The following is a 20582-nucleotide window of genomic DNA, read 5'->3' as shown; positions in this document are numbered from 1 at the left end:
AATCAGTACATCCACTGATATGATAAATAATGCTGCTTTACTGGATTATTCTAATAGGCCACCATTTTTATTTAAGTATGGTTAAGTTCTATTTCGATTTACTCAACACTTCATATTAACTAATGCTTCATGAAATGCTGGATGATCTGCAGAAGATATATATTTCATTTTTATTGACTGCTTTTTAAAGAAATGTAATTCTTACTTTACAAGTCATTTTGCCAGCTTTTATTTTCCACTCATTTATTCATTATTTCATCCCATGTTTTCCTTAGTTTGTCATACTTTGATTTTTCTTTATTTCTTTCATGCTTCCTTGGTTCTGTTTCTGGCTTTCCACAAACCACCTATCTTTTAAAGTGTGCAAGTGGCAGGATCACTTGTATTACAGCCAATTGTAGATGGTGAGGGGGATAAGTCAATCAATCCCTCAGTAAATGAGCCAGAGAATGACCCAAAAAAGGACAGAAAGGAGTCTAGAAAAGGTTCTAGAAAAGAGCCCAAGTTGCAACCAAAACCAGAGCCAAAAAGGTAAGTGTTATTTTGTGCAGTTAAATGATAGAAAAAACTTATAATTTGCAGAGATATGATACTAGTTAACTTGAGTAGAAGTGACAACAGATCTTTGTATATGAACATTTTCTTTCCTCTCCATATTGATTTCTTTCATTATTTCCATTCTTTAATTTTCTCCTCCTAGTTTCTGTAATATGTTTCCTTATCAAACATTCTTTTCCAAGGCCCCTGTTAATCTTACTTTGTAGCCAGCCTAAAGGAGGTATGTGATATTTTGCTAATTCACTTGTCCTCTAATTCTCTTGATTCTCCTTGTGGGAGTTACTTCTTTTTTTGTATTGTGCCTGGTGTTGACAGTTGACATCCCAGATTGCTATATAAGGAATTACATATGCAAAGCATTCCCAACAGAGCAACTTGGGAATACTAAATCCCTGGATCTGAAAATTACCCAAGTACCTAAATTGATATCCTTATTATTTAGTTTTGCATATGTTTGACATCACGTAGTGTTTTATACATTGTTATATAAAGGATGCCTTTGAAAAATGCCTGTAGAGGATGATGAAAATGTTTTGCAACTAGGTCTCTCCCACTCCGAGGCTGGCTAGAAGGAACAATGAGGCAGATCCACGTGTCACTGTTTCACAAGAGACTCTTAAATGCATCATTAGAAGTTGGAATTCCAAATTAGCAAAGGCATGGATGTAAAATATAACCACGGACATTAATTTTGAAGGAAGATTTGTAGGTACTAGAAATAAAACAAGTTTTAGCCTTTAACTAGAATTGTTTAATCATTATACTTGTTTACCTGAGTATCCAAAGTCACAAGCACTTTTGCCTTAGGGATTCAAAAAAGTTAAAGACAGGTAGCATTTAGTAGGCATACTTGAAATCGAAAGAAATGCTAATTTTAATATTGAAGTTTATTCAAATCCTCTGTGATCATTAGAACAGAGCTAAGAAAGCAAAAAGTTATGCTTCATGAATTGAATAGCTTCAAATGACATAAACATTTATATTGAAATAAACAGGGTCAAATGTAGGTCTAACTACATGTAGATTTTAGTATGTGCTAGGAATAAACATTATTTTTTCATGTGATGGAGTTGCAGTAAGTTGTCTGTTTGTATTGTGTTATTATTGGGTCAGACAGTGAGACAACAGTAGCTTGCAGTCAGTCACAGAGTACAGAGCGAATATGATTCAGATGTTACAGGACAGCCTGAAGGTCAAGACTGACAGAATGACAAGCTGTCACTGAGAAGAAACTAACTAGCTGGTGTCCTAGGTTGCAGTACAGTGAAATGGTCTTGTTATCTGATCAATGTCAATCCAGAAAGTAACAAAGGTTTCTACATAAAACATGCATGTTAATGTTTGCAAACCTTCAAAGACGTATTAAAATTGTTTGGCCTGTGCAACATGCAAGATTTTCATATGTACGTTTTTGGGGGGGAAGAATTTTGGAAAATTAAAAAGGAATAGTTTCTGATTAAATCCTCAACATAGTAACTATTGCGAAAGAACTGTCAAATAAATAAATTGATATTGTTTTAGAATCACATTTTGTGATTCAGTTTAAAACAACCATGGCAAACATTTTGAGTTATAAATTCTGCCATTAGACAATCTGTTTTTCTTCTTCCTCTGTATAAATAAACATTGACAGGAGCTCAAATGGTCTATAGTTAATGTTTTGTTATTGGTTCCTTCAGTTTTTAAATTTTTATTCTTATCAAGCAAGTTTCTCATATAATCGAACCAAATGCACTCACACATACATTAAAAATGCCTTTTATATTTGCCCATCAGTTTGTAACAAAAATCCACTAAGCCATGAAAGCTGCAAAAAGTAGTATAGCAGTCGCTAGATTGTAATTTTTGACAAAAAATGTTGGAAATTTTATCATTTGTGACATGGCCCGAGATAGGAGTCTGTGAGGAGAGTGAAGCTGACAGAACTGGTGCTAACCACTGTGACAAAGACTTGAAAAGCAACCAACATGACATCTTTCCTATCACGCTGCCGAAAATGTCATCTTTGTGAACGACAGTGAGAAAATGGTTTGCCGAAGTTTTGAAAGGTAGAGTCGAAAGACGCTCATCATGTCAGAAATAATATAGTCCGCAGCTGTTTGAGAAAGGAAATCCTAGTGGCCATGTTTCAGTTGGCAGGCCCTCCGAGACATCGCGACCACTCCAAAAATGGCTACAATTGACCTGTAGATTGTACCACACTTGTGGTCAAATGCTCAGTTTCGATCACTAGTTCTGCACATCATAGCCAGTTGTTAACATCTTCTTAGAATAAGAGCTGGAATTATTACAATTATTAGAAACAAATCATAATTTAGGTTAATTCTTCAATATGTTTGTATTTTACTTTTTTATATTAGCACATGGGGGTCCTTTTCAATACACTATGGAGCTATTACCTTAAATATTTTAGGAAAGAAAATCCAGTAAGATCTTTCCATTTTGTGAACAGTACTATAAATGTCATTTTGTGTTCCTGGTTCATCAGAGCTTTGAGTTCTGGTACCTAAATGTTCAGCATCTGAGTGTGCTTGGAGGAATTTCCATTTTACTGTAATATTATAGTATAAAAGTTAGGAACTGTTTAGCTTTTAAGTACGCAAATATTGATTCCTTTTGCTGGCTGCTAGCACAATTTCATTAATATCTCGGTAGTGCTTTAATAATTAGCACATTATAAACAGGTGAGAATTTCACATCTTAAACCAAAGGCTTAGTTCAGTGATTTAAAGATCTTATCATGCTCCATTTGAATAAAACAGAAATTCATAACAACACTTTTAGAAGTAGGCACAAAATTAGATTTGCAAACCCTTTAATTCAGCATTTTTTATTTGTTCATTCTTAAATATAAATCTGTACATTATTTGTACAGGGCAAAACATATTTATAGTGTTCTGAGATTTTTAACAGTAAATTAAGAGAAAAGATGTCACTTGTAACAATAAGCTTCACCAAAAAAGAATGTGCTTTCCAAGCTCTAGAGTAGTATTTCTTGTGAGATGATTTGCCATATTAACAGCTTTCTATTTTATTGGTCACTGCAGCACTGCAGTGTAGATTGTAATTTCTGAGCCTAAGGTCACAATGATGCTTGCAAATAAAGAGAAATAAAGCTGACCAATTAACCCCTGACAGGAGGTTTATTAAAGGTTCTGTAATCCTTTATCATGCTTTTGTGTTGCCAAACAGGCTGGTGCTGGGGATTTGCACAGCTTAAAGTGTACACTGAAGGAGGCCAATGGAAAAGGACTGTTTATTCTATTCACAGTCTACTCACACTACAGAAAGGGAGACTGAGCTAGTGTGGACTGGATAGCAAAATACAAATCCCTCTACTTTGCTTTTGACTGAAGAACCTAGTAATGTTGTTTGTCTGGGCTGTTGCTTCCTTTCGTGAAAGGATTAGGTCGGCTTCTTTCTCTCTTATTATGGATTATTGGCTGGTGTAAATATTCAGGAACTATCCATATTGTTTAACCTGAAGTTGTGAAATAATAAGGAAATGCTTTTTTGTGCAGAACTGAATTTGTTCTCTCTTACAAAACACACTTCATCTAAAACTTAAGCCATAGGGGAAATAGCCTGGGAAAAAACAACCTGGTTGTTGTTTTAATGATATGTTCCCTGCTTACTAAGTAGAAGAGGTCAAAAAGTGGCACTGAGTATTTAACACAGAGATATTTAAATTGTATGGTGTCTTGTTTTGAATAAATTAGTTTGTCATCTTTAAAATCCATAAGATAGCGAGCAATTTTTTTTAGCTCTTTTTAGTTCATTGAAGACAAAAAAAAACTGATAATATTCGTGCTTTGTTTATAAAAATACTTAAATTACTTAAGTGCTATAATATTACTCTGAAAATGTTCCAGGAATGTACCTACAGATTAACCTCAGGAGCAAGATTAATGATTAAAACTGGGAAACTTCAAAAAAGCATTTTCCTGTCAGCATAGTGTTCTCTTCAGAAAATGGATTGATTTTACAGATCTCCTGTATTGTGCAGCAAGAGTATTAGCCACCTGAAAAAGGAGCATTGTAACTTTTTACCCTGTTACTGTTACCCTGGTGACTGTCGCCATTTCACTGGGTCACTTGAGGTGGTGGCAGGAACAACCACTTTAAGAAGGCACCAAGTAAATTGAAATCTTTAAATTGATATCGCTTGGATTCTCATGCCAGTTCTGGACTGCACTGGGCAGAGCTGACACCCTTACATCTCCAGCCTATATCAGCTGGGGCCTGGGCTGAAGAGGAGACAGTAGGTAATTTTACTGTGTATCCTTCTGGGGTGAAGAATGAGGGGTTTCCCTTGGTGCCAGAACAACAGTTTGGTGTAGATGCTGAACCAGCATTCCTTGACTATCTGGAAGCAGTCCATTGCTCCAATGTTAACAAGGCCCACATCTCCAAATGGACCAGCATTACTGGTGGTTTACTGCTACATAGGATTCAGGAGCAAGTGTAGGCCTTTTAAACCTGCATTTCCATCCAATCAGAAAATATCTGGCTGTGATCTCAACTGCGCTCTTCTGTCTGCCTCCCCTCCCCTTTCACACGTCTATGAACTTTCCCTCCCTGGTCAATCAAAAATCTATTTAACTCAACCGTGAATCAATTCAATGACCCAATCTCCACTGATTTCGAAGGAGAGAATTCAACAGACTAACAACTCTCTGAGAGGAAAATAATTTTCACCTCTGTCTTAAAAGGGAGAACCTCCCATTAAAATGTTTTCCCTAATTCTCGTTTCTCCTTCAACAGAATATATTCTCTCAAAATCTACCCTGTTAACTCCTTCAGGATTTTTATGGTTCAGTAAGACCACACCTTTTATTCTTTTAAACTGCAGTTGGGAAAGGCCCAACCTATTCAAACTTTCTTCATGAAATATGCTGTTCATTCTAAAAATGAATCAAGTGAATTTTCTCTGAATGACTTCCAATGCAGTTATATCCCTTTCCAAATAAGGAGACAAATATTATACACTCCAGATATGGTCTCTGTACAGCTACAGGAAATTTTCCCTATTCTTCTTTTCCAATCCCCTTCAATGAACACATATTCTATTTGCTTCCTAATCACATGCTGTACGCACAACTAATATTTTGGAATCCCCATACTACAAAGTACTGCAATCTTTGTGTTTTTTTTTAAAAGAGAATGTTCCTCTTTCTCCTGGGAAATGTGCACAACTTTGCATTTTTCCATATTATATTTTAATTGCCAAATTATTGCCCACTCACCTAACCTTTTCAGACTCTCTAACTCCTCTTGACAACTTATCTTCCTTACCTATTTTCATGCTATTAGCAAATACAGTGATTATACATTTGATTACCATAGTCAAGTCATTAATATGTATTATGAACCATGTCTCTGTGATACTGAACTGTTAAGCTTTCAAGAAGAAAAAAAATCATTTTTCTTTACCCCTCCATCTCGTTAATTAATCAATTGTTATTGCATTAACTGTCACATCTTGAGTTTATGTCGCATTTCGTGCAGTAATCCTTGGATATGGCACCTTCGCAAATGATTTATGCAAATCGAAGTACATCACATCCATGGATTTTGTCCATATTGCTTGTTGCTTCCTCAAAAACCCTTGATAAATTAGTTAAGCACAATTTCCCTTTCAGCAAAACCATGTTAGTTCTGCCTGATCATATTTTGATTTTCTACGTACCCTGCTTTAACCTCCCCAGTAATGAATTCCAGCAATCTCACTATGACAGATGTCTAACGTGTTCAATGCCCAAAGACCACTTTTTTTTGGTAAGGGGGAGGTGAAGGGGAGGTGGTGCAAGGAAGGGGGCACATTGCACTAACCTTTCATGAGCTAAAACAATGTTATGCCACTTTCTAATCCAAACCTTTGTTTAATAGCTCGCAAAACCTTAATGCAATCGTAATTATAAACTAAAATAATTATTTTGTCTTTTAACTAATAATGTGTTGCATGGCATTTCTGCTTCATAACACAGTGTTCACAAAAACAAAACTGATAATTTTTTAATTATAGCCAAAGAGTGTGGTGCTGGAAAAGCACAGCCAATCAGGCAGCATCCGAGGAGCAGGAGAGTCGACGTTTCAAGCATAAGCTCTTTATCAGGAATAAGCGCTCCACATTCCTGGTGAACAGCTTATGCTTGAAATGTTGACTCTCCTCCTCGGATGCTGCCTGACCAGCTGTGCTTTTCCAACTCAACACTCTTTTTGATTCTGATCTCCAGCATCTGCAGTCCTCACTTTCTCCTATTATTTAATTGATTGATGATAATTGTTCATTGATAATTTGTAAAAATAATTCAGTATGTAGTCCAAGCCAACCTTCCAGCTGAAATTTTGCTGGATTGCTAGAGAACCTCAGTATAAAAGCACCAAACTATATTTCATGTATGCCACATTCATGCCTTAAGAAGTGTATATACTTTTAAGTACTGAACTGAGTATAGCATGGGGAAAAATTATGAATATTATCTCACAAATATCTGGTGGTTAATGCTATTATGAAATTAGAGTTTGAATTGTCACTTTGTGTCTTTCCAGGCCTGATGGAATAGGAACTGTAACAGTAGAAGAAAAGGAACGTTTCGAGGAGATCAAGGAGAGGCTGCGCATACTACTTGAGAATCAGATCACTCACTTTAGGTGAATACAAGCAGACAGAATGCCAAACTAGTTGATGCATTTTCCACTTACTGAAAGCAATATAAGGCTGTTTGATTTGAGTGGTGAGTACAGCAAAACACAACCTAATGGCTAGGATCTTCTGATGGTGCTAGACTTCTGCTGCTTTTGTGCTTCAGGACCAGAGAAGGTTCCAACTCGTGCTCATGTGCACTGCTTAACCAGCAATAGACAGTGACCTTGTTAGCTTTGCATTATATGCCATGAACTTCCTCAGAGATATACAGAAGCATACTCATGTTTGTTTGTGAAAGGGATAGCACTTGGTTATGAGTGATCAGAGCAGATCTCTGCAGACCTGCTAATATCCAGTCTCAAACTGTGGCGTTCAATAGAACAATAAAATTGAGGGGACGCTCCAGATCAAAAGATCAAAGTGAAGTATTTGTGACCAATTTCAGCCTAAAGTGCTGAGTTGATGATCCATTTTGGTTTATCCTGAGGCCCTCAACATATCAGCCAACTCAGTTCACTCTATGTGAAGCTACTTGATATCGCAAAGCTATTTGTCCTGAAGACATTCTGTTGTAATACTGAAAAAGTGTGCTCTTGAAATATCCATTTCCACAGTAAAGTTGTTCTAGTAGGCTCCATACATCCACTGGTATCTATGAGACAATGTAGAAAACTGTATAGGTATGTCCTTTCCACATGAGAGCAAAACAAATCTTATCCAGTCAATTACTTCCCTAACACTCTACTCTCAATCATCACCAAAATGAAAGAAGGTTTCATTGACAGAATTAGCAAGCCTCACTTACTCAGCAACAACCTTCTGGGTTTTGCCAGTCTGTCCAGTCAGTGGGACTAGTTATACCCAGGAATGGTGGTGTCTGGGACGCTGTGTATACTTTATCATTCTACATTTTATACTATGTCATGCTGTTTCTTCACAAGTCCACAGGACAGCTGTCCTAATTTTGGCACAATGTTCAGACTTGGGCTGATAAGTGGCAAGTAACATTTGCACCACACCATTGTCAAGCAATGACCATTTCCAACAACAGAGAAACCAACCAACACCCTTTGATATTCGGTGGAGTTAGCACCACTGAGTTCCCAATATTAGCATCCTAAGCATTACCATCATCCAAAAGCTTAACTACCACCAGCGATATAAATATTGTGGTTATGGGCAGGTCAGAGACTGGGAATTCTGTGATGAATAATTTACCTCCTGACTTCTTAAAGCCTGTCCACTGTCTAGCAGGATCATCATGAGTGTCATAGAATACTCTCCACATTCCTGGATGAGTGCAGATCAAGAACCTCAACATCATCCAGGACCAAGGAGACTGCTTGATTGGAACACCATCCACCATCTTCAACATTCACTTACCCCAGTACAGAAGCAACTTACCAAAGGTTTTTCGATAGTGGGTATATCTACACCACAATTGAAGAGGTTCAACATATGGCTAGAATACAACCTTCTCATGGGCAATTCGGGGTGTGCGATGAGTGCTGGCTTTGCCAGCAAAATCCCTGAATGAATTCTTAAAATTAAATGGATGCAAAACATGGAGCTAGATTATCCAGCTACCTCTCTTTGTCAGTTCAGCTTGTTAGCTTCGGCACACATGGATGTGTAAGTACTGGATGATATTATAATGCAGATTAAGGTATTGTTCTTTAAATCTACATTAATAAGAAAGTTGAGGATATCCAGTGAACTGTGATTTTTATGTCACTCAGGACAAACATGTTAAACATCCTGTTGGAAAGAAATTCATAACCTATGTCTTGCTGACAGGTATTGCTTTCCTTTTGGGCGACCTGAGGGTGCATTAAAGGCTACATTGTCTCTCCTGGAAAGAGTGAGTAGTTCCTATTTTATTATTTATAGAATCTATTTTATTTAGCTTTATTATACAGTATCTGTAAATATTCTTCCCAGACATTGCAGTCAGATGTTGTTTTTAGTGGGGACATTAATTCTGGAAAAGTCGAACTTCTTCAGGTATCAGGAAAAGTCATAAGGACAATGAAGACTCAAATATAATGCACGGTCATTTCTGTCATTGCAAAGGTGCTCATGAAGGATATAGTAACACCTGTTCCTCAAGAAGAAGTTAAAGTTGTCATTCGGAAATGTCTGGAGAAAGCTGCCCTAGTGAACTACACACGACTTTCTGAGTATGCCAAAATTGAAGGTAAGTAACAGAACTGTTTCATATGAATGCAATTCACTGGATGAAGCCCTTGGAGACTGATTATTAAGAAAAATCAGGATGTAAATAAGTGTTGATTCAAAATTGTTGCAATTTCTAATCTGACAATTCAACACTCTTCAGTGACTTCAGTTACTAAGAATTGTTAAGACTATTTAATTAGAATTGTCTACTCGTTTTAAAAACAAAGCTTCAGGTTATATAATATTTGTATTGTTGACCTAGTTTAACTGTAAGTAGGTAAATATATATTTACAGTAAAAGATTTATGAGCTGTGGATTGCTAATCTAATCTGACCATTATTATTAGCATCAGGTACTCAGTGTAGCCAAATCAGAAACAAGTTTATTTTTATTTAAAAACTCAGAAGTCAGTGATAAATTCTAGGCTGCAGTGTTTCAACAAAATATATCTGCAACCTCAAACCTTACATGAGCTCTTGAGTTATAATGTACTCAGTCATCTACTTTTGTCATGATCAATACTTCAAATATGGGAATCTCTCAACAAAGTGACTTATAATACTAGATATACTTTGCAACAAAGCCAGAATTCACAAATACAGTTAAAACGATATTTTATTATCGCCAGCAATTATGAAAAGAAGGTAAGCTTTTACTTTACTATCAAAATTAGAATGGTTTCCAAAGGGCCATACAGAGGAACCTCGATTATCAGGCATTCGATTATCCAAATATTGGATTACCCGCCAAGATCGCAAGGTCCCAGTACTCGGCTAAACTGTTATCCAGCCTTCGATTCTTTGGTTAATCGAATTCCAAAGAAAACAAGCCTTGCCCATGTCCTTCGGATAATCGAGGCTCCTCTGGTGTATATTATATCGTCCTGCAAAGTGAAATAAGACAGAATGGTAACTTCACATCTACTGTCACTTCTTTTTATGTCCAAGGACATCAGAAATATGGAAGATCTTATTACAGTGTAGCATTATGTATGTAGAAGATAAACCTTTTCTTTCTTCTAACACTTGCTGAGTTGTTCATTTCAGTTACCAGAGGATGTGGATGCTTTGGAGAGGGTACAGAAAAGGTTTACCGGGATTTGCCTGGTATGGGGAATTTTAGCTATGAAGAAAGGTTGGATAAATGGGGTTTGTTTTCACCAGAATGCAGAAGGTTGAGGGGCAACCTGATACAAGTTTATAAGATTGTGAATAGCATGGATAGAGTGGAAAGTATGAGGCTTTTCCCCAGAGTAAAGGGGTCAATTACTAGGGGACACAGGTTCAAGGTGCAAGGTGGGGGGGATGTTTAAAAGAGATGTACGAGGCAAGTTTTTCATACAAAGGGTGGTGAGTGCCTGGAATGTGTTGCTAAAGGAGATGGTGGAAGCAGACACAATAGCAGCATTCAAGAAGCACCTGGACCAATACATGAATAAGAAGGAAATAGAGGGATATGGATCCTGTAAGTGAAGACAATTTTAGTGGAGAAAGGCAAAATGTGTTGGTGCACCCTTGGAGGGCCTTAGGATCTGTTCCTGTGCTGTATTATTCTTTGTTCTTTGTGTCATGTGAAGAGATAGGCACAAACTTCAAAAGGGTAGAACAGTAGAACAGGAGGGCATCCACAGGCCATAACTGGACATCATGTTTAGGGCCTTGTCAGAGAAGATTTTACTAGCATCTGAGGACAAAATTACTTAACATCCCATCCACGGATATTTCAGTGCCTAGAGAGAGTAAAAGAATGAGAAATAAACATAATTAAGTATGAGGAAAGTGAACTTCCATTTGGTTTCCTCTACTTTCCTACCATTGCTTCTGTGGAGTCCAGAATTATACTGTTGTTTTTCTATGATTTTTAAAGTGTTTTCACGAAATTCAGTCAAATGTGCTGGAGAACGAAATGAACATTCATCCTCAAACATTTAAACTTTGGAAGTCACCCTCAAATAACATGAAAGGGCATATGATCTGAAAACCTAATAAGAACTGTATGTGCAGTGATGATTTAACAGTTTGTTGAAGTCAAGTTCATATTTGATTTGTTCATGTTTGTTACACTCACAGATTTTAACCTTTTATTCCACAGGATTTTAGAAATTTGTATACTGTTGATATGAAAATTGGCAGATTTTGTCTAAACTTTGAAAGCAAGATATGATGCTTTAATCTTGTTAACTATCATCCTCCTATACTAATGTATTTTGGTTTTAGCTTACAAATGTTTATTTAATAATTGATGTTTCAAATTGCTTTTAATGTTTGACCAGTTTGTCCTCACTCCCTTGCTTACACAATTGCAGGTCTGCAGTTTATACAGGTGAATCCTTAGTTCCTTGGGCCAATATCAGTAAGACATTTCTGCCAGTTAAACAGATGGAAACATAGATTAGCATTATAGAATCTCTTAGTGTTAAGACTGGTAGAATAATTCCTCAAATGACAATGAGCCACAGTTATGACTTCATGCAAATTTCTCATTTTTAATGAGTAAAAGTATGTGAATAGCTACTTAAAGGTGTTAAGATGGTAGTCACTTGTATGTTTGATAAGGTAACAGTATTCTTTCATCTGGTTGTTGTCACAAAGTAAGTTGTGTATAAAAGGGAGGGCTTTCATTTAGTGGGAGTAGTTAAGCAGCAAATAATATGAATATATGAGTTAAGAATTGGGCACTAAAGGTATTTTGTAACAAGAATCATAAAAATAGATGGAGAATTAGAAGTTTAACTTATTTTAATATTTTAAGGCTTAAGTCTTTTTTTTGTTAGTAACATAAAGTTGTGAAGTAATGTAAAAACTAACTTTTTTTATTGTTTGAAAATGTTAGATTCTTAATTAGCTGGTGAGATCTGCAGTTGACTGCAAGTTTAGACAGCTGAGTGCATTTCTAGTAAGCTTGAGCACAAGACCGGTATGTGTAAGTAAAAATGCATTCAATTCCAGTGTAGATCCCACAGTGTTTGATTATTTCCCTTCTGTGCCTCAATTCTTTCTGGTTCCGTTAATGTACCCTCTTTTGCACTGTGACTTTTAGGTCTGGGAATACTATGAAGCAACCAAACACTTTTTTTTCCAGCTCTTTGTTCAGAGAAGTAATTCATTCTGCACTACCTGTTCTTTTCTGCTTTTCTCCTTTCTTGTTTATTGACCTAGTCACTTTTTTATATTCCTAAAAAAGTGGCTGTAGAAGTACTTAGTGGCCAGCATGCAGGGATTGTGATCTCAGCAACCCAGCATTCACCAACTGCATGTATCAGGCTTCCTTACATGGGCATAGTCCATTCTGTATTTTATTGAAAATAGCTCAAATATACTGTCTGAAATTTTCAAATATATCAATAGCTTCCCTGTCTAATTGTTTCATTAATAACATGGAAAAAAAAATCAAAGCTGAATTGCTTATCATTGGTATCCATTTGACAACATTTGATGTTATCTGTCAAAATTTTAAAAACCTTAACTGTACCATGTTAATGGCCTAAATGGAAGTATCAATCAGCTGGGGAAGTACTTAAGACTATGCCTATGAAGAAATACCTGAGAGTGGTGTAGATACTAAAAGCTTCTGCATTTAGTATCTTGTAGCCTAAATCAACAAAATCCTGTTTTCCTTTATTCATTATGTTTTATCATTAGCAGATTACAAAATCTGAAGAGATTTGTCAGAATCATGGTCACAACTTCTTTTGTGACTCATGAGCATGCTGAATGGTTAAACCTGAATTAACTACAAATTCAAATAACTTTTTCCTACTGTCCTATGAATATCCCAAAACACCAAAGCTTTTTTTATCCTTTCTGACCTAATATAATTTTCCTCTGATCTATGATCTCTTTACTTCTGACTTAAGCTTCTTGCATGCCCAAATCCTCTTTTATAGGGAAAAACAGAGAAATGTATGAGCATCCTGTCTACTGCTTGGCCTCTCAAGTGATGGATTTAACCATTCGTGAGTACTTACCACATCCTTTCCACACTGTCTTTCGCTCTTTCTGTTGACATGATTCCAACACCAGTCAAAGCCAGTCCCTAACCAATCCCACTCTTGCATTTTCCTTCCTCAGCCTCCTTGTCTGTTGCTTCTGTTTGTGATCTCGAATGTTTGAAGTCCAGCTTTTGATCTACACCAGGTTTTTACACATGCCCCATTGTTTGTGATGAACTCAAAATATCTGTAAAATTTTAAGTTATTTTTATTGTCTGTGACTTGAATGCATTTTTACTTTGCTTCTGTGTATTCCTGAGTTGTAAGCACTTGTCATTGGTACACTATAAAAAGCCAGGGCTTGTATATCTAGCCAGTATCATGGAACTGATCATGAGAAATGAACTGTTTATTTACTGTGGATGAAAGCATCCTGTTAGATCTATGTGGAAATAATTTAATCTTAGTCTGTCTTGTCTGTGACTAATTAAACAGATGTACTCATACACATACATGTTCTTTTTACATACTTTAATCTTCTCTCAGTTTCAAGCTGCTGATGGATCATCTGAGTTTTTTTACATTTTAGGATTCAGTGATTCACTTCTATCTTAAGCCATTGCTTGCCTTCATTTCAGAATGTTGATTGCTGACTATCCATCTGTGTGGTGCACCAGTATTGCCCTTTGCGCGGAAGGCTTTTATAGTGGCATCCATTGTGTTGAGATTGGTTGAAGGCATTGGGCAGGCACTTTGCAAGTCATTGGTACCACACATCTAGGGTGTAGTTTTTGGTTCACTTGCTCATTAATTGTGCATATTTGTCTTGTTTTTCTCTCTTCTCTCCTTGTTGCTCTCTCTTTCATATAGACAATCAAAAGGATCCAGGTGAACTATTGTATTCTACATCTTAATGTAGTGGGACAATATCATTAGATTATTTCTATCATTTCAAAGTAATTTTGAGCAGCCTAAAAGCTTCTGAGGTGCTCTTCAGCAGGCTCAATTAATACTTAATGAGTCTCTGGGGTAGAAACACTTAAGGAGTTAATTTGTGCTGTCTGTAGAAAGTATGAAATAGTATTAGTGAAAACAACTTTACAGCTTTAGAACTAAAAACAATCAGGAATTACAATTAGTTTGCAAGTTACATCATCTTCAGAGTTTTTTTATGTAAAAATTATGCACATCAAATTATGATTCATTGATCAAAATAGCAGGAGCAACTGTAGCTATATTTAATGTAGAATATGACCTTTTACCAATAGCATTAATCATATAGTAATTTTTGTTTCTAGATCTTCTAAAGGTCACATGTTAACATAATCAGTTTTATTATTGAGAGTTCTTCAAGTATAATTTGTATAAACAATATATTTCACAAATGCAAATAATTAATGAGATTCTTACAGTGAAGACATTTTTGCTTTTTGCAAGTAAATTACTTTAACTGTCTTTCGTTTATTATTACTGTTTAGTTTCATGATCACTGTGAACTTATATACCCTAAACATAGCTCTGGAGAGAGTGCAACTTGCAGTTTCATTTTACCTCACCACTTAGTGCACTTACGTGCGCAAATTGCAGCATAGTTTTCTGTACAATGCATTGTTTGACTTGTACAAGAAGAGTAGGTATAATTAATTTTTGTTTCAGTTGTGTTTATTTTACTGATATCAGTTTTAAGTATCTTTGCCTTTTCTCTAAATCATAGTTCAATGTGTATGTATCATCTGAGCCAAGGGAATTCTTCATCCTATTGTGAATGCATTTGATTAAAATGTAAAATGTACCTTTCAAACCAAAACAATCTGTACAGAAACTACATCAGTGCACTACAGTTTCATAAAATACTACACCCCAATACTATACTTAACGGTTAGATTAAAATGTTTTGATAATTACAGGGTGGCATGGTGGCTCAGTGGTTAGCACTGCTGCCTCACAGCACCAGGGTCCCAGGTTCAATTCCAGCCTTGGGCGACTGTCTGTGTGGAGTTTGCACATTCTCCCCATGTCTGCGTGGGTTTCCTCTGGGTTCTCCGGTTTCCTCCCACAGTCACAAAGATGTGCAGGTCAGGTGAATTGGCTGTGCTAAATTGCCCATAGTGTTAAGTGCATTAGTCAGAGGGAAATGGGTCTGGGTGAGTTACTCTTCAGAGGGTCGGTGTGGACTGGTTGAGGTGAAGGGCCTGTTTCCACACTGTAGGGAATCTAATCATTAACTCTTAAGATAAGAATTAAGAAATTCCTTACATGAGGGCATGTACCAGTATTGAAAAACATTCCAAAAACATTGCAGTATTAAACTATCCAAGTAGCTGGCGAGCAGCATGCCTGTTTTCAACTGGGGTTAGTGCAAATATCAGTAGGAAATATTAACCAAATCAGAGATTACAGAGTGAGCTTGTGGAGCTTTAGTTGCAAGTCTTTGATATTGTTTGATCTTACTGTTGAAAGATGGACCCCAGAATTCCATTTACCTATTTTCAGCATTAGCCAGTTAGGTGTTCGGTAGAAAGGGTGGACTCAGGGCCCAAGTGTGTTGAGTCCCAGTCTAGGTTACTTCTTTTCTTCAGGATGAATCACTGGTATAAGGCAACAAATGCTGGCCTTCCCAGTGATGCCCACATCACAATAAGTAATAAATAAAGAAGAGTTGAGATCTATTTGGTGCAGAACCTCAGAATTGGACTCAAATGTGTCAGTTATAGAGTCATAGACATGTACAGCATGGAAAAGGACCCTTCAGTGCAACCTGTCCATGCCGACCAGATATCCCAATCTAATCTAGTCCCACCTGCCAGCACCCTGTCCATATCCCTCCAAACCCTTCCTATTCATATACCTATCCAAATGTCTCTTAAATGTTACAATGTACAAGCCTCCACCATTTCCTCTGGCAGCTCATTCCATGCACGTACCACCCTTTGTGTGGAAAAGTTGCCCCTTAGGTTTCTTTTATATCTTTCCCCTCTCACCCTAAACCTATACCCGCTAGTTCTGGACTCCCCCACCCCAGGGAAAAGACTTTGTCTATTTATCCTCTCCATGCCCCTCATAGTTTTGTAAACCTCTATAAGGTCACCCCTCAGCCTCCAACGCTCCAGGGATAACAGCCCCAGCCTGTTCAGCCTCTCCCTATAGCTCAAATCCTCCAACCCTGGCAACATCCTTGTAAATCTTTTCTGAACCCTTTCAAGTTTCACAACATCTTTCCGATAGGACGGAGACCAGAACTGCACGCAATATTCCAACAGTGGCCTAACCAATGTCCTGTACAGCCGCAACATGACCTCCCAACACCTGAACTCAATACTCTGACCAATAAAGGAAAGCATACCAAACACCTTCTTCACTATTCTATCTACCTGCGACTCCAATTCAAGGAGCTATGAACCTGTACTCCAAGGTCTCTTCATTCAGCAACACTCCCTAGGACCTTACCATTAAATGTATAAGTCCTGCTAAGATATGCTCTCCCAAAATGCAGCACCTCGCATTTATCTGAATTAAACTCCATCTGCCACTTCTCAGCCCTTTGGCCCATCTGGTCAAGATCCTGTTGTAATCTGAGGTAACCTTCTTTGCTGTCCACTACACCTCCAATTTTGGTGTTATCTGCAAACTTATTAACTGTACCTCTTATGCTCATATCCAAATCATTTATGTAAATGACAAAAAGTAGAGGACCCAGCACCGATCGTTGTGGCACTCCACTGGTCACAGGTTTCCAGTCTGAAAAACCATGCTCTGTCTTCTACTTTCGAGCCAGTTCTGAATCCAAATGGCTAGTTCTCCCTGTATTCCGTGAGATCTAACCTTGCTAACCAGACTCCCATGGGGAACATTGTCGAACGCCTTACTGAAGTCCATATCAGTCACATCTATGCTCTGACCTCATCAATCCTCTTTGTTACTTCTTCAAAAAACCCAATCAAGTTTGTGAGACATGATTTCCCACGCACAAAGCCATGTTTACTATCCCTAATAAGTCCTTGCCTTTCCAAATACACATACATCCTGTCCCTCAGGATTCCCTCCAACAACTTGCCCTCCACCGAGGCTCACTGGTCTATAGTTCCCTGGCTTGTCCTTACCACCCTTCTTAAACAGTGGCACCACGTTAGCCAATCTCCAGTCTTCCGACACCTCAGCAGTAACTATCAATTATGCAAATATCTCAGCAAGAGCCCCAGCAATCACTTCTCTAGCTTTGCACAGAGTTCTCAGGTACACCTGATCAGGTCCTGGGGATTTATCCACCTTTATGCGTTTCAAGATATCCAGCACTTCCTCCTCTGGACATTTTGCAAGGTTTGTTGATGGCATAAGAAAAACTTCAGTGGTGTAAGAAAGGTTGACTGGTAGTCCAGACTCTTGTCTCAGTAGAAGTAATTACTCAATTCATTTCTAAATGAGACCTATGAAGACAGTCAAATGACCAGTCACAATGGATAGTAAACAACAGCTGACAAGCACCACTTATTCCCTTTCCCAGCTCCTCCTTTTGCATGTCTAAGATGTGCCCATATTAAGCAACATACAGTGACGTGTCTTCTTTCTGATCTCAAATGCTTTGGTTTGATGATAGCTGGAGGCACACTTTAGCTCCCAAAGCATGTTTGTGTATTTTCTTTGCCATTGTACCACAAACAGTACAAATATGACTAAGATCACACCTTGTAAATACAGAAATGTATGAAATGTTGGAGGAAAAGGTAGATGAAGTGTTCTTTAATTTTGGATTGTGCTTTTGTGTAGCATGCTGTCATTGTTTAATTGGCATCACTATACCATGCTGATATGCATATTGCCTCACCAATTGTGGTAAAGATAGGAAGAGTATTAGAAGATCCGATGGAGGCAAGTTCAAACTTTTATTACTTTCTGTAAAGTTCAGACATCCCCGAGGTAACCTGAAACATTGATAGCTAGAAATATTACAATGAAATCAACCACAGTTGAGATTTAGATAGTGCTTTTAATGGAGTAATCTGTCCCCAAAGTTCCGCAAAAGAGTATCATTGCAAACTGTAAACAAACTACTTTTGTGCTAGTATCAAAAACCCAGTAATGACATTCATACCTGGTTCATTGCAATAATATTTCACAATTTAAAAACACCATATATTGAATTGAGGATTGTTAACATATTGATTTTCAGTTAAATCAAATTAGTGACAAATAACTTAGTGATCTTCTGATCTGGATTTTTATGATTAATTTATCAGAATTTAATATTGCAATCTCAATGAAGCTACAATTAATGTCTGATTAACCAACCTCAAATTTTAATACAGATTAGAAGAATAATATAACTTTTGGTTTTGTAAATGTAGTACCTGCTACAAGAAACCATTTTAAACATTATTGGTATTTTCCTTTCCTCAGAGGCTCAGATGTTATATTACCATGATAGAGAATAAGGCAAGGGGCTTTATCTTGGTCGTCTTTGACAGTGCATGTAAATAATTCAGTTTAACTCTAACCAATGTTAAATCAGGTATTTTGATGAACATATATGTTAAAGAATTGAAGTAATTGTTAGACAGGACATTTCATAAACAGCTTTTATATTGGAATTATTTTATTTGCTGTACTTGCTTGTAAAATTTTTCACTTTAGAGAAGCAATTGTCTTTTTGAGAAAGGTCCTAAAATTTAGATATTTAACCCTAAAAATGATTTAAAGATACAGAGTAATATTTATTTTTTCTGCAAAGTGTTTATAGAGTCCAAGCTATAGAGTCATACAGCACAGAAACAGACCCTTTGGACCAGCCAGTCCACGCTGACTATGTTCCCAAACTAGTCCCACCTGCCTGCGCTTGGCCTATGTCCCTCCAAACCTTTCCTATTCATCAACTTAGCCAAATGTCTTTTAAACGCTATAGCTGTACCTGCATCCACCACTTTCAAGTTCTTTCCACACATAAACCACTCTCTGTGTAAAATGGTTGCCCCTCAGGTCCTTTTTCTTTCTCCTCTCACCTTAAAAATAGTTTTGAACATCTTCATCCTAGGGAAAATACCTTTGCTATTCACCCTATCTGTGCCCCTCATGATTTTATAAACTTTAATAAGGTTACCCCTCAACCTTCTACACTCCAGTGAAAAAAGATCTAGTCCGTTTTTATATCTTATACCCTACATGCCTGGTGGAGCATCCTGGTAAATATTTTCTGAACCCCTGTCCTATTTAATAGTATCCTTTGGATAACATGGTGACCAGAACCACACACAGTCCAGAAGAGGTTTCACCAACATCCTGTACAAACTCAACATGACACCTCAACTCTTATACTCAAAGGTCTGAGCAATGAAGGCAAACTTGCTAAATGCTTTCTTAACCACCCTGTCTACCTGTGATGCAAATTTCAAAGAATTATGTATCTGAACCCTGAGATCTCTGTGTTCAATAGCACTATCCAGGGCCATACTATTAATTGTATAAGTCCTGTCTCTGTTTGTAGTACCAAATGCAATACTTCACATTTATCCAAACTAAACTCTATCTCCCATTCTTCAGCCCAGTGACCCAATTGATTAAGATCTGTATTTAATCTTAGATAACCTTTTTTCACTGTCAACTATACCACCAATTTTGGTGTTATCTGCAAACTTGCTAACCAAGCCTCCTATGTTCTCAACTAAATAGTTCATATAAATGACAAACAAAAGTGAACCCAGTACCAATCCCTGTCAACCACCGCCATCACAGGCCTCCAGTCCAAAAAACAATCCTCCATCAGACACAATCCCTACTAGCTAGGGATTTACTTATCATGGGTAGTCACCTTTCTTTATTGGCAGCTGTGTACACCTGAGTTTTCAATTCCTTTCTTAACCTCATTGTTTTCCAACTTCTCACTCTTCCTTTAAGAGAATCCTTAAAGCCTTTGTTTTCAACTACGCTTTGTTCCCCATTAATTAAATCTTCTACTTCAGCTAAGTGTTAATTTTTGTTACAATTCTAAAGAGATGATGCTTCATCGAATTATCAACTGATTAAACTAACAATTATCACCATGTTTCTTCTTAAATAAAGTCTTTGGTTCTTCCCTTCGGGATTTCATGTTATGAGGCCCTATGCAACGAAGTTATAGTAGTAATAACTTCATCTTACAACATGTGACACCCAAAAGAGAAACTGATATGGGCTTGACATTCCCCAGTGGAGAGATGAGACATTAAACATGTTGTCCAAAACTGTGGTGGAGTGGAATTCACAAAGCCTCATTATTTAGAGGAAAGTATAAGAAA

General features: G+C 37.1%; 1 protein-coding gene across 15 annotated transcripts in view; it reads left to right on the top strand.

Annotated features, from left to right (window-relative positions):
• The window catches only part of cadpsa (Ca2+-dependent activator protein for secretion a), a 573081-nt gene that overhangs the window by 393692 nt on the left and 158807 nt on the right, over positions 1 to 20582 (top strand). For 4 of the 15 annotated variants that reach the window (XM_072582448.1, XM_072582444.1, XM_072582443.1 and 1 more), the window contains exons 14-19: positions 361 to 531; positions 7111 to 7212; positions 9005 to 9068; positions 9281 to 9404; positions 13273 to 13341; positions 14188 to 14205. In XM_072582448.1, the coding sequence (XP_072438549.1) occupies positions 361 to 531; positions 7111 to 7212; positions 9005 to 9068; positions 9281 to 9404; positions 13273 to 13341; positions 14188 to 14205 (548 nt within the window). The remainder of the gene's footprint in view (positions 1 to 360; positions 532 to 7110; positions 7213 to 9004; positions 9069 to 9280; positions 9405 to 13272; positions 13342 to 14187; positions 14206 to 20582) is intronic. The other 11 variants (XM_072582445.1, XM_072582450.1, XM_072582454.1 and 8 more) reach the window with 7 other exon arrangements.

The sequence above is a fragment of the Chiloscyllium punctatum genome, chromosome 12, assembly GCF_047496795.1.
Source record: "Chiloscyllium punctatum isolate Juve2018m chromosome 12, sChiPun1.3, whole genome shotgun sequence".
In the NCBI taxonomy this organism is placed as follows: Eukaryota; Metazoa; Chordata; class Chondrichthyes; order Orectolobiformes; family Hemiscylliidae; genus Chiloscyllium; species Chiloscyllium punctatum.
Note: the sequence above shows the minus strand (reverse complement) of the source record. Positions and strands in the feature narration are given on the sequence as shown.